General features: G+C 36.2%; 1 protein-coding gene across 2 annotated transcripts in view; it reads right to left on the bottom strand.

Moving 5' to 3' along the window:
* Nucleotides 1–224: 224 nt before the first annotated feature.
* Nucleotides 225–12,976, bottom strand: part of PCDH10 (protocadherin 10) — a gene marked incomplete at both ends in the record, with an annotated part of 28,762 nt that continues 16,010 nt past the window's right edge. The window contains 2 exons of one of the 2 annotated variants that reach the window (XM_084263593.1): nt 225–259; nt 2,144–2,239. In XM_084263593.1, coding sequence (XP_084119719.1) covers nt 225–259; nt 2,144–2,239 — 131 coding nt within the window. The remainder of the gene's footprint in view (nt 260–2,143; nt 2,240–12,976) is intronic. The other variant, XM_084263594.1, reaches the window with a different exon arrangement.

The raw sequence follows: 12,976 nt of genomic DNA, 5'->3' as shown, positions 1-12,976 counted from the left end.
ATCAGAGAGGTTAAATGGAAAGGAGGATGGACTTAGCTTAAAACAGAGGGCAGTGAAAGTTCTGAGGTCTGTTTCTGGCTCAGTGTGTGTGCATGCATGTGTGTTCACAAATAAATAATAAGAAACACTAAGCCTCTCTGTATCACAATTTCTCCATCTGTAAAATGGGAATAATATTGCTTACCTATCTCCTAGAGGTGCAGGAAGGTTTAAATCACTATTCTTTATAATCCACTTTGAGATCCAGAGATGGCAAGTGCTACAGAAATGGAAGTATCAGAGTCAGTGTAAGAGCTGGAACAAGAACACCATAAATTCTGGTGCCTAATCTCTTCTCTGAGATCACAGCTCTCTCTTGCACCCCTATTTTATCTCCTGTTCCAAACTCTCAAACTAGTGCATAGGGAAGCTTCAAGTCTGTGTCAGTACAGGTACAAGTTAGAAAGAGGGTTTTAAGAATAAGCAGTTTCATAGTTCTCTTAATGTAATTATACTATTTGTGCATATATCCTAATAGAGTTTGAGGTGAACAAGATGATGAAAGAATCACATGAATCACAAGCACTCCAATTAAAATTCTTAGGGTACACGATTAGTGCTGTATGCTTTTCCAAAGACCTTAACAAAGATTTTGAGTATTACAGTAAGAGAGTTTAATGCATAAAATTTATATGGAATTGCAATAAAACTGGAAATAAAACCCCACAAAAATACATTAAGATGCATTTTTCCTCTGTACACATTAGTAAGCCTCCCATTCACAGTGAGCTAGTTCTGAGTAGACTGACAAAAGAAGGCGTGTAAAGGCATCAGTGGGAGATGAACAGAAAAAGAAATGAAAACAACTAACATAAGAAACAGAAAAAAGAAAGTAGGCAATGATTATTCCTAGCATATGAATAAGAAATGAACAGAAATTACTGTAAAGCCCTTGTCTTTTTAATAAATCTTCCTTTCACCCTGTTGTGAATCATCCTCTTGCATCCAAACTTGATGTCAGACTACTACTTTACAGCCATGAATAGCCTCATATACATTTCCTCTTTTGGCAAACCCTAGAAGGGATTGCCTGTACTTGGAAGACCTTCAAACTCTCTGAATAAAAAATCTTCTCCCGCTTAGTACTGCCAGCTCATCTAACTAGGACGGAGAGAAGGCCCACTGCTTCCCTCCACACCTGCCAACCAAAGCAGCAAACAAAAACACATCCTATACCTTTTACTATATTGTCACGTTCACCCTATACTATATTTAAGAGCTCTGTAAACTCCCACAGCATTATATTGGCTAGAACAGAATGAGTGCTGAGTTTCCTCAAGTGCCAACAGTCTAAAGATCCAAATGAATCCCATGATATTAAAATCTCTAAAGAATAGAGACCCCTTCACTTAGGAGAAAGACAACACCTGAACTTTAAAAACTCTTTTAAATCAAATCTAAGCAATGGAAGAACGGGTGGAAACCCAGTACGTAGATTCTCATTTTGCTATTCCAGATAGAAATTCTGAATGTTAGCACAATATCCAAGTAACATTCGTCTTCATATGGGCTTTCGGATATGGGCTTCTCTGCAAGCACTCAATGCATTATGTATTTTTTTCTTGTGGGGCCCCTGTAAAAAATGTGTGCCTCCCCATGCCATGCAACACTGCAACAGATACAGAGATAATGGGATGCTGTTATCTCCAGGATTCCGCTTAGAAATAGCCCAGCTATTCTGGCTTCACAGTCAATGCCTTTCACTGGCAGGGAACAATAATTTTAAAAAAGAGTTAATTACCTCATATACATTATAGCAATGCTGGTTTTAAATTTGTATTATTAACTCTCTCTGTATGGTTTGCTTTAGCATCTATACATTAACTGTAGCAGATGAAATACTGCCTTTCACTAAGTCCCATTTGCTTTTCCAGAGCCAGGAATTCTAGTGACGACCAACAGACTGCAAATTCAGCATTCTTGTTTACACTTGGCCCAATCAAACAGAGACTGGGATTTAAGTACTGCTAAAAGGTATTCTGTATGAAATCACCTGGCCTTTTCAGTTAACCTGGAGCTCTAGTTCAGTTATCAGCAACTGTATTCTTGGAAAGAGGTCAACAAGTGAATGGGAATGCAGAGTAAACTACTATAGCTCCCTCACCCTTTGTAGTGGTGCATCCAGGTAAAGGGTGAGACACACGGCTGGGACTGGGGCTGGGGGATGTAGGATGGGGATTACTCTGCTGCCACCCATGTTCTGTGGATAAAAAAGCATTCCAGTCATTGCAGGTGTCAATTCAGTATCTGTTGCAAATCATAAAGTTATTTATGTTTTTTTTTTTTAAATGAGCTATTACTAAAGAAATTTTTTTAAGGCATTGCTACCATTTTTTAAATTAAAATCCCACTAATGGCATTATAAAAAGAGATTGTCATATCCAGTCCAATAAACTTCGTTACACAAACATGAAAATAGTATTTTTCTCATATGGCTTTTTCTTATTAATTAGTATAAGGGGAAGTTGTTTTTTTCTTTTCTTTCAAGGCTTTAGTTAAGAGATTCTGTGATTCATGTCCATGTACTCTGTAGAGCACACGTGGACAAAATTGCTTGTGTTCCAGATACCCGTATTATATTTTACACAATATATGTGGTTTCATTAACTCTGCACTACAGTAAGATGGAACATACTTACTTCTGTACTTCAAAAAAATTAAAAGGTCCAACTCTCCCCTAATGTCAGTGAGCCAGCTGGCTCTGGTGGCCGTCATGTATGTCCTTACATATGTGAAGGCCACCAAGGGCTTTGGATAAGAGTAAGACTACATTCTGTCTGGCCATTTCTGACTTCTGACACAACAAGGAAGACAGGAGAAATCCCTACACATGAACATGTAAGTTGCATCAAGGCAAAATTTGTCCCTGATAAAGACATGGAATTCAGTATCACTGAAATGTTATTTCTGGGATCTGCAAAACCCAAAATATAAATATTGTTTCTAAAATGATGCAACAGCATTTGGACTGATGGGTACAATCACCCAGATTTCATGTGAAATGAAAAAGAAATTTGAGCATTAGGACTTCAGGCTGTCAACAAATAAAGGAGGCCAAAACTCAAAAGTTGGTAATTGTTGGACTAAATCTTTTCTGGAAACAGACGTGCTTTCAGCTAAATAAAAACAACCCATGAAACATTAAAATATTTCTTTCCTTTGAGAATTCATCTTTACTTCTGTAATAAAAGACGATTATGCCAAAAAGCCATCTTTTGTGTAAAACAGTGTAACCACATATATTGTTTTTTCCTTTTGTCTTGCATTAAGTACATACATTTCCATGTCTATATTCATTTACACCAGCTTGAGAAACAGCGATTCCCAGACAAGTCAAAATTTTACAATGATGGGCACTGCACTGATCTTAATGTAGTGAACATGAAAAAATAGTGCTACCTACTCCACGAAAAGAGGGAGAAGAGGTTTGTCCTTTGCACTTAAATACGAAAGTGATGCTTTTCAAATGTTAACGTAGTGTTGAATTCAGTATCAACAACTTAAAAAGATTATCACTCTTTTTTGAAATAAATTCACTGACCAAATTTCTGATTGACACACATTGTCACTTCGTCTAGCTTTGTTCTGAGATTGGAAAATACATACTTAAAAGAGATTTCTGATGTTTGGAACATGTTCTGGTAACTATTTTCATATGGCAAGTGGGATACCAGACACAAGCAGTGACACAGCATGGCAGTCACTGAAATAATGTTTCTTTAGTACTACTGAGTGCTCAGAGTTTTATAGCCTACTTGGACAGAGCTGATGCTCAGGAAAAAAAAAATTCAATCCTTAAGAAGTATCTGAGTCCCAGTTCACGTAAGCACCACATAATTTTTTTCTCTGTTTAGGACTCTCCTCAAGTATAGGCTTAAGGTTAAGCACTGACCTTAATCAACATGTGCTTTATATTAAACGTACTATTAAGAAGGATTTTCTTTTGAATCAGGTCCTGGGGTTTGTCATAAATGTTCTGTGGCACATAAGACACTTTTATGTGTATTTTATTTTCTGTTCTAAATGCTGACTTTTTTTTCACTGCCAGCAACAGCCCGGTGGCACAGTACATGTCAGATTTGATTTATCTCTGGTTGCCATTATTTACTGCAGAAACAATGCTTTTTAGTTACTACAGTTCAGCACAGAAAGCGCTAAGCTATATTCTATAATGTACCATAAAAATACCAAAGACAGTCTTCCCACAAGATGCAGTGAGCAGAAGAAAGCCTTTTTGTCTTTCTGTACTACTATAACCGTATTATCTACTTGAAAACACTAAAGATAATACATGGCATCACCATTCTCTTCAGACAATCATGGAATATTTAACTCTGCAAGAGTTCTTAATAATTATATACTGTATTAAGACCAATTAAATAACTCTTAAATTATTCCTGATGTATGTCAAACTTAGCAAAAAGCATATTCCCTAAGAATATTTCCAAATTCTCCATCAGCAATTTATTCGAATTGCATAAATGTTATAGTAGCAAATTCACATCCCTTCCCATTCACTATTAGCAAATCATTTTTGTACTATCCTTAGTAATACCAGTATTTGATTCCTTTCTTTTTTTATATAATAAAGGCTTATGTATTTGTATGCAACAATAATTTCTTCTCTTCAATCTTTTCTACTTCTCCCATACATTTTTTTTCCAAAATTCCCCATTTTATTGCACTCTTTTGAAATCTACAGTATACATCTCTTGAAGCTGACAAGCCTGAAAATGAACATGTCAGTTTGAGAGTTAACCAAGGCAGAATACACTAAAGGCTGGCTACAGTGTGACTTAAAATTTTCAGTGCCCTGGGGAGAAAAGGAGTGATATGAACCATTCATCCTAAATTGCTCTTAAGTGCCTAAGCTCCCTAGAGATTCAAGGGAGAAGCACAAGTCTAAGTCACCGTTTCCTGGCCTTCAGAGGTGCCGAAATTAATCATGCTGAATTTGGCCTGAAATAATTAAATTTACTCATTCTTACACAAGGTAACATGTGTTACAATATTACACCAGCATCACAGTATGTATTCCTACACAATTTATCGTTGCTATGATGCTTTTCCCACCAGTCTGCTTCTCCTGGAAGGGATTAGGTGGCACTGGGATCTAGCGGGTATGTCCTCTCTTTTTTTGTGACCGTTTCTAAAACATGGTACTTAACATGGTTTTTCATGAGCAGTGCACACTCAGATTTCAGAGAGCCCTTCCCACTTTACCAAGGTAGCATACTTAAGTGTATCTTATCAACTTCTCATAGTCCTTTCAAAGCTTCTTATTCAAAAAAGACATACCGGCTCAGTTTTTATCCATGAATCAAACCATTCTTTGTCACTGAAGATGAGGAGAACGGAATGATTTACATGCACACTATTGAAATTACTCAGCTGTATTAAGCAATATGTGGGGGCCATATAGCGCGATCTTATTCAATCTGCTTCCAGGAGTGGTCCCTGGCCCATGTTCTGACACTTGCACCTGTCCAGGACTTGTTAGGGAAGAAAGCTAAAGGCATGCCAGAATGTGACAGTACAGACTATAACATTCCAGCCCTGGGAAGGATCCTGTTTAATTAACTAGAAGCGGTGTAGCCATATTAAATATAGAGAGTATTGCAAGTACAGAGCACATAGCACTTTGTCTCAACCACAGCAGAAAAATATTATTATGCACCTCAATTGTAAGCAAGAACTTATAAAGATCTCAATTCCTATCAATGCCCACATCTGTGTGCAGCTACATTCCACTGTCATCTAGATTCCAGTTGAGGATAGATGGATGCCAAATTAAGCACAAAAAAAGTCACGAAGTGACAGAATTTCACTCTGACATAAAATGAATCCACAATATCAGCATCTATAAAATTCCTTATGAATAAAGAAAGGTTGTGTTCAAGCAGTTTCATACAGAATCCTTTCCCAGTGCTGAATGCAGCCATGATGCTGGAGGTGAAAGGATAAAGTCAGAGGACTCGGGTCACTTGCTAAAATGGGAGTCTGCCATCCCCGTAACTTTCTCACTGAATCTACTCTGTGTCCATTTTTACTTTTTCTAATCCACATTACTCCTGGTAACCTGTGAAAATGTCATGTAAAATAACACCATTTACGCATATGAAACAGAATCACATGTATCCAAGAAATGCAGAGTCATTCTTGCAACTCATACATGCTCAGAAGTTTTGGGCAGAATTTAGGAAGCAAGTTCTGAAGTTTTGCTTCCCCATGTCCGCAATATTATCTGTAACCAATACAGACCATTGCCCTATCAAAGACAGAAATCACATTTACCATAGGAGAGCGTGGGTTTTTAGTGAATCCACACTGCTTGCTATCATCCCATTTAGTTCTTCCAACAATTTTAATAAATTGAAGCTAAAAATTATATTCTGATTTTATCTCCTACTTCCTGTCTTACAAGCAGGTACCAAATACATCTATTCCCCCTCTTCTGACTTCACCATATTATGTTTCTAAAACAAATAAAATATATTGACAGCCACCTCTCAGCAGCAGCAATCCTACTGCTAGCATGAAACTGTGGATTCACGGGGCTAGTGTACAAACAGAGCTGTTTACAGCCTTGCCAGATAAACAGCAACACCAATCCCTATCGTGTGCTGGTCCGAACGCGATAAATAGATGCAGCTCCTTTCTCTTTTCCTGGCTGTTGGTCACATTCTTTAAATGGCTTTCCCTATTTGACTCTTTTGGTCATTAAAAAAAAAAAAAAAAAAAAAAAAAAAAGGGAAGCCCCTCAAAAATCAAAGCAGTGGGAATAACAATGGAAAAATCAGTTATTGTGTGCGGCAAAAGAGCCAGAAACAAGAGTAATTTCCTCTGCTGTGACGGCCCAGGAGTTCCTCAGATAGAGGCAAGCAGAGAGGAAGAGACCTTTCTGCACATAGACCCAAGATCAGGCACACACATTCAACTCTTCAGCTTCTCACTGTCACAATAAGGGTTGTCCATTTAAGAGCAGCATTTATTCATAATGAAAATAGTTCACCTCTCAAAAATAAATAACTTCAGTGCCTTTGAAAATTTTAACTGCAAGCATCTCACTGATTTCCAAAGACACTCATGTCTGTAAGTGGCTATATCATTTTTATAGGGAACGAGGCATTTTAAAATTTTAAACCAGCATAACACAGTAATCTCAAAAATTGTTCCTAAAGTTTCAAGCAATCTTTCTGATGGTTTGGATTGGGTTGGTAGCTTTCGGAGTTTTTTTCATATTCCTGTGGTAGAAACCCAGAAAATGGTGTTTCATTATTTTAAAGAAAATCTCCACAGACAGTATATTTAAAGAAGACATAAGCACTCTCAAACTTGACATTAATGAATAAATATAGCACCAGTCTGAGATATTTAGATATACAAGACTTCTATGTGTTCCAGTCAGAACTAGCAAATACAGACTTTTACAGCTACTACAGAAATAGTTGAAATCAGACTTTTAAAGACAAAGTAAAACCATATTTAAAAAAAATAAATAGAATTTACTCAAGTTTTTTTAACTTTTTCAATTATTTTACTGCAGTGTAGGGGCCAAGAGCTATAGGTGTCTGAGATAAAAGATGCTATCCAAACCTAATCATGACTACATTTTCATCAGCATTTTGTACAGTACAGGGTACTGCTAATTCTGTCCAAAATCACAGTTACGTAAAGAAATTTGAGCAAACAGTATTTAAATATAACAGCTAACACCTGTACTTTAAAATTATAAGTAGACTCATGTCCTTTTTTTATGTTCATTATTGTTAAAAAAAATTGATAAAACTAATGTAATTTATAGGTTTCACTGGGTTACAGCCAAGTTATCCTTGCATATTTATATATTCCTTTCTAATTTTGCTTTCTGAACTATCCATTTCCTTCCTATCATTGCAGCAGTGCTCTGTAAGTGTTCTTCCCTTTGAGCGATAGCTGCAAGAGGAATACGTTCAGATGAAGAATGCAAACCGGTCATGAATGCGAGATAAAAATACCTCTCAGAACTTATGCAATAATCATTGAACAGTGAATCATTCTAAGTGGTTTATTCAAGATCACAGAGTACCTACAATAATGAGTAAAAATACATCATAAGCCTTGCTCTCTCCTTATTGTATTTTAATTAGTATTACCTGTTCAAATTTTATTTCAGGTTTGGGGTTTTTTTTTATAAGCTTTGTTTACCTAATAGAGATGATGTATCTGAAGTGGCAAACTTGAGGTATAAGTGAATAAATCTCTTAGCATTTCCAAGACTGCAAAAATGGGAAAGGTCTATTAGACTTTTTAGAAAAGGTGAAGTATTCAATTAGGTTTCTTAGCGTTATTAAATGTTGTTTTTTCAATTCACTCTCCGTTTTTGCTGGGCAATTTTGCATGTACAAAGCTGTTTTCATTCACGCAGAAATGAGAGCTGCATATCCTGTTCCAGAGATAAATTCCTGAATATAAGTGAAGAGTTACACTGTCTGTGACAGGATATGCAGGATATTCAGCTATGCAGATCAGATTTAAAGTTGAAAGATAAAATTTTAACATTCTTTTTGAGGAAAAAAACGGAAATACTCAGAAAGGAACAACTCCTTTCCTCTTCATATACATATATTTTTTATTCATACCAATAAAAGTTGTGTTTCAATGCAACTTTTTTTTTTAATTCAGAATGACAATATTGTCTTTCTTCTTACCCCCAAACTGTAATGTACACATGCAAATTATTGCTACTAACTTGCTTGCTTTTACTTGCATATTTTTATGTCACATGTGTGACAAATTCAGGTAAAAATGATTAATGAAGAGATCAGACAGCTCCCAATTTTATCTGATTAGTATTAGAAACCGAGTCAGATAAATTTAAAACTGTAGGCAGGCCTCATTTTCAAAATTAATCAAGTATCCCGTTCAAAATAGCTGCTGTTTCTGTTTATGTAAATGGAAAGCTACACTGTCTATCACAGCTGTGATAAAATCACACAGATAAATCTCCAGAAATGTGATGTAACTGAACAAAACCAAAAACCCAAACAAAAATCTTCTTCCATCACGTTAAATGTATAAAATTGTAATTCCCTTCTTTTTTTTTTAAACTTCTCCAAAAAAGTAAAGACTTCTTGCTTAAAGCATTTTTTCACCTATTTATGTTATACATCAGCAGAAAATGTTGTGTTACATATCCTGCTATACAGAAATAGGCCATTATGATCCTAACTAGATCAAAATACCCCAAAAGTATTTACATGCACTTTTTTTATTCCTTTGAAAAAAATAATCAAAGGATTGTGAGACATTTTCTTCTGCTGGTATAAAGGCATGAACATTTTTCTCCTCTAGGTCATTTATTCTAATCTAATTCAGGGAGTTGGAAAACGATTACAAGTTAAACTGTTCTTTGTGCTAGCTCTGTGGTAGATTATTTGAAATAAATTGATAGTCCCATTTCTAAACATTCAATGGTGCAAAGACTTTTGAAAGTTTTAAATGTTATTTGTAAACTAACTGGACTTGGTTAGGTCTGGTCAAGCTGGTGACAAATATTTTGCAGAATGTGAACCTCGCACTACATCCACATTTTCATCTGAACTTAAGTTCAGACCCAAGCCCAATCTCCCTGATAGCATAGAGACCTTCATGGTATCTCCACTGCAGAGCAAGTCAGTGGTTGCCCAGGCTAAGAAATGGAGGCACAGAATGGGGACAAGCTTATCTTTACATTTTTTGGATGATGCAGAGAAGTCTCATGCAAATCTTTGACTCTGCAAGCCTAGATCTATTTGCATCTATCAAAGGTAGTGGTGTTTAATAACCATGCCACAAAAATCAAAACAGTGAGCCAAACAAAGGGAGGGGTTTTTTCCCCCTTCCAATTCACCTTGCTTAGGCAGTCAGCTCTTTGGGGAAAAGACCAGCTTTTTTATTCTCTGTGTATATGTCATATCTAACATGATAAAATGCATAAAATATGTTATGTTGATAACATGATATTCATGCATAAAATATGTTATGTTGACAATAATTGCCAAGATAATTATATAGTTTCATCAGTAAGGATGAAGATGCTTGTATTTGTGTAGAAAACATTGCAGAGCTAATTAGGGGGCTACTTTAGAACACAATCATTACTCCAGAATGTCTCCTTCTATAAACGCTATTATTCTGTGTAGTAAATTGTGCCACACCATAGTTTATTTAATCCTGCTTTCAAAGTAAATTGTAATATGCCAAAGTAATTTTTTAGAGCAAAATAAGCACTTCTACATAGAAAGTTAATACGTCGATATTTGACTGCTTTCGTATAAAAAAAATAATTCTTAACCTCTTAATAGGAAGAAAAAAAAAATCACAAATGCCAGTACATAAATTTAGGAAAGCTCTAAAGTATCATAAAATAAGTGCACATCTAGAATGATCCACAATTAGAGGGGAAAAAAAAAAAGAGTTCTTACCATCTATTGTAGACTAAAACAGTACTGAGATGGATTTAATGGTGCTCTTCCCACTGTTGCCATCTCAGGGTCTAGTCCAAAGTATTGGAAACAGATCAGAATCAGACTGATCAGGGAATTATTGTCAAGACAGTCTCTGTTTGATAACCTACAGTATCTCGTACAACAGATTTTGAATCTTGGATTAGGGGTTTTGGTCACTAAAGTAAAAATACTTATTAAAATAATATTATCCACAACTGAATGAAAAGTTCGTAGAAATGGTCATAATCTCTTTTAAAAAGAGGAATTGTTCAAAAGTAATTGTTCAAAAATGTTATTCTCCTCACTGGTGTTACTTCACTTCTTTGAATTTTCCCCAATCAAGTTCAGAATCTCTTTCATGTTTTATGAGCATTCAAGTCATCATGAAAATTCTGAACTGTCTGCAGAAAGGCTAGATTCAGATCACATGGATGAATGAGAAGAAATAGGTGTAACTTATGCAGTAAGAAGAATATGCAAGTTACACAATTCTGTATTCACTCTATGTGAAAACTACTTTTTTTTAAAAAAACCTACAATGTGTTGATCCTATCACAACTTGTATTCATACAAATTAAACACATGTAAAAAAATATAGTCTGCAAAATACACTATTTGAGTACCAAAAGATCTACTTTTAGCCTGTTCTGCTCAGAACAATATACAGACATGTATGCTTATGTGGAAATCAGGGTACTAGTAAGTCCAATGACTTAGACCACGAAGGTGAAAACTTGATAATGGGACATAACGAAATCCTTCCAAGTATGAAAGTTAATACATTTTTCTACACTATAATCCGTAATATAGCTGCTACTGTTTTCATTTATCTATGCAATGACCTCAACCTCAAACAACAAAGAAGCAAACACCTAAATCCCCACTATTTAAGCCTTTGTCTTCAATCATATCCCATAATTACAAGTTTGACAGCTTGCTGTATTATCTGTGCTAAATGTGTATCATTTTATCAAGCGTGTACGATCTTATCAGTTCATGACCTGGTTGCCCTTCAATTGTTTGCTGCGCTCGGTACCGAGAATGGGGAACGGAAGCACCCAGCTTACCTTCCCTGTTTTCATGCAGTCTCCCATTTACCTCATGTCCCTACCACAGCTTGTCGAAATTAATTAGTACTAAGCTTTTGATGTGACTCTGCATAGACATATTTTCAGTATTTTTTTGCTACTAGGCTATGAACAGACTGGATAAAGCACCGTAGTAATGCGCTCTGTGTAAGAGTTTTGCAATACTTTTTTTTTAGTGTATTTTCAATTCAATTCCTTTTTGCACCCTGGCATTTTATTTCCTTCTTGCTGGCTTTGTACACTGGGGTACACGTGGCAGGGAACTATCCCACTGTCTTTCTTCTCAAGAAAAGTTCAAGTTCCTCATGATGGTATGTGTTGCCTTCCTCATTTTCTAAGGCTCTGCACTGAGAGTACCCGTTGGAATGCAGCACAGGAATCACTAAGCAGACACGACCTTGAGCAGATACATTCTTATGACACGGAGAAAGCTCCATGTAGAGCTCCCAGACGACTTTTGTGGCTATTCCACCAGCAGCACAACTTAAGTGAGTAAGTTTGTTCATCTATTCCATTATGCTGACGCTGCTATGCAGCTTTGAATTCCAGAGTGAGCTAGGTCAGAAGCAGACCAGGTTTTCTGAACCACACTTCACTGCACAGTGTGGGCATATGTAGCCTATTAGAGACTTGATTGACCTAAACCACTTTATGTCATCTGCAAATACCTCACCCTTTTTCTCATTTCCTGTTCTAGATAATTATTTTTTTTTAAAACTCCGTGGATCGCATAGACACCTGGGGAACTCTGATTTTGCTACAATGTTCCATTTATCCTTAAGGTTTTTTTTTTCTCTTAGGCACAGAGTCTGGTAATGCTTTACCTTGTGACAACACTTCTTTATTTTAGTAGCTTCTTCTACTACACAGAAAAGGGGTTTTCTGACAGTTCAGATACACTGTATTGATTATCACCCACTCCATCAAAATTCTAATAGATTGACAATCTTTTATTCCTGGACAGATGCCAGCTACCTTGTTCCTAAAATTCCACAACTTAAAATTTTATTTCCTTTGCTAAGGTTTCTCACTCATCAATTTACAAGGTTTTCTAGTACCCTTTCTATTGATAAGCACAACTTCTGACACTATTTGGTTACTAGCTTTTGTTAGAAACAGAAAATCAAAGAAACATACAACCCACTGACTTCTTTCCGTTTGTTTTAGTTTTTCAACAACATCCTCTTCCATGACTCAGCATTGCACATTTATTGGAAAGGGTTACCCGGGACAAGGAGGGGCTTCCTGATTATCCCAGTCTGTCTTTTCCTGTCTCCCCTCTGGTAAATACAAATGCAAAGGAACAGTTTAGAATCACAGATTCAGTGTGTCCTCACTACCTGCAGCTTAAGAGAGAGACCAATTCTGTCATGGCCTATG

This window comes from Gallinula chloropus, assembly GCF_964237585.1.
Source record: "Gallinula chloropus genome assembly, chromosome: 4".
Taxonomy (NCBI): domain Eukaryota; kingdom Metazoa; phylum Chordata; class Aves; order Gruiformes; family Rallidae; genus Gallinula; species Gallinula chloropus.
The sequence above is the reverse complement of the archived record's forward strand: the minus strand, read 5'-3'. Positions and strand labels throughout refer to the sequence as shown.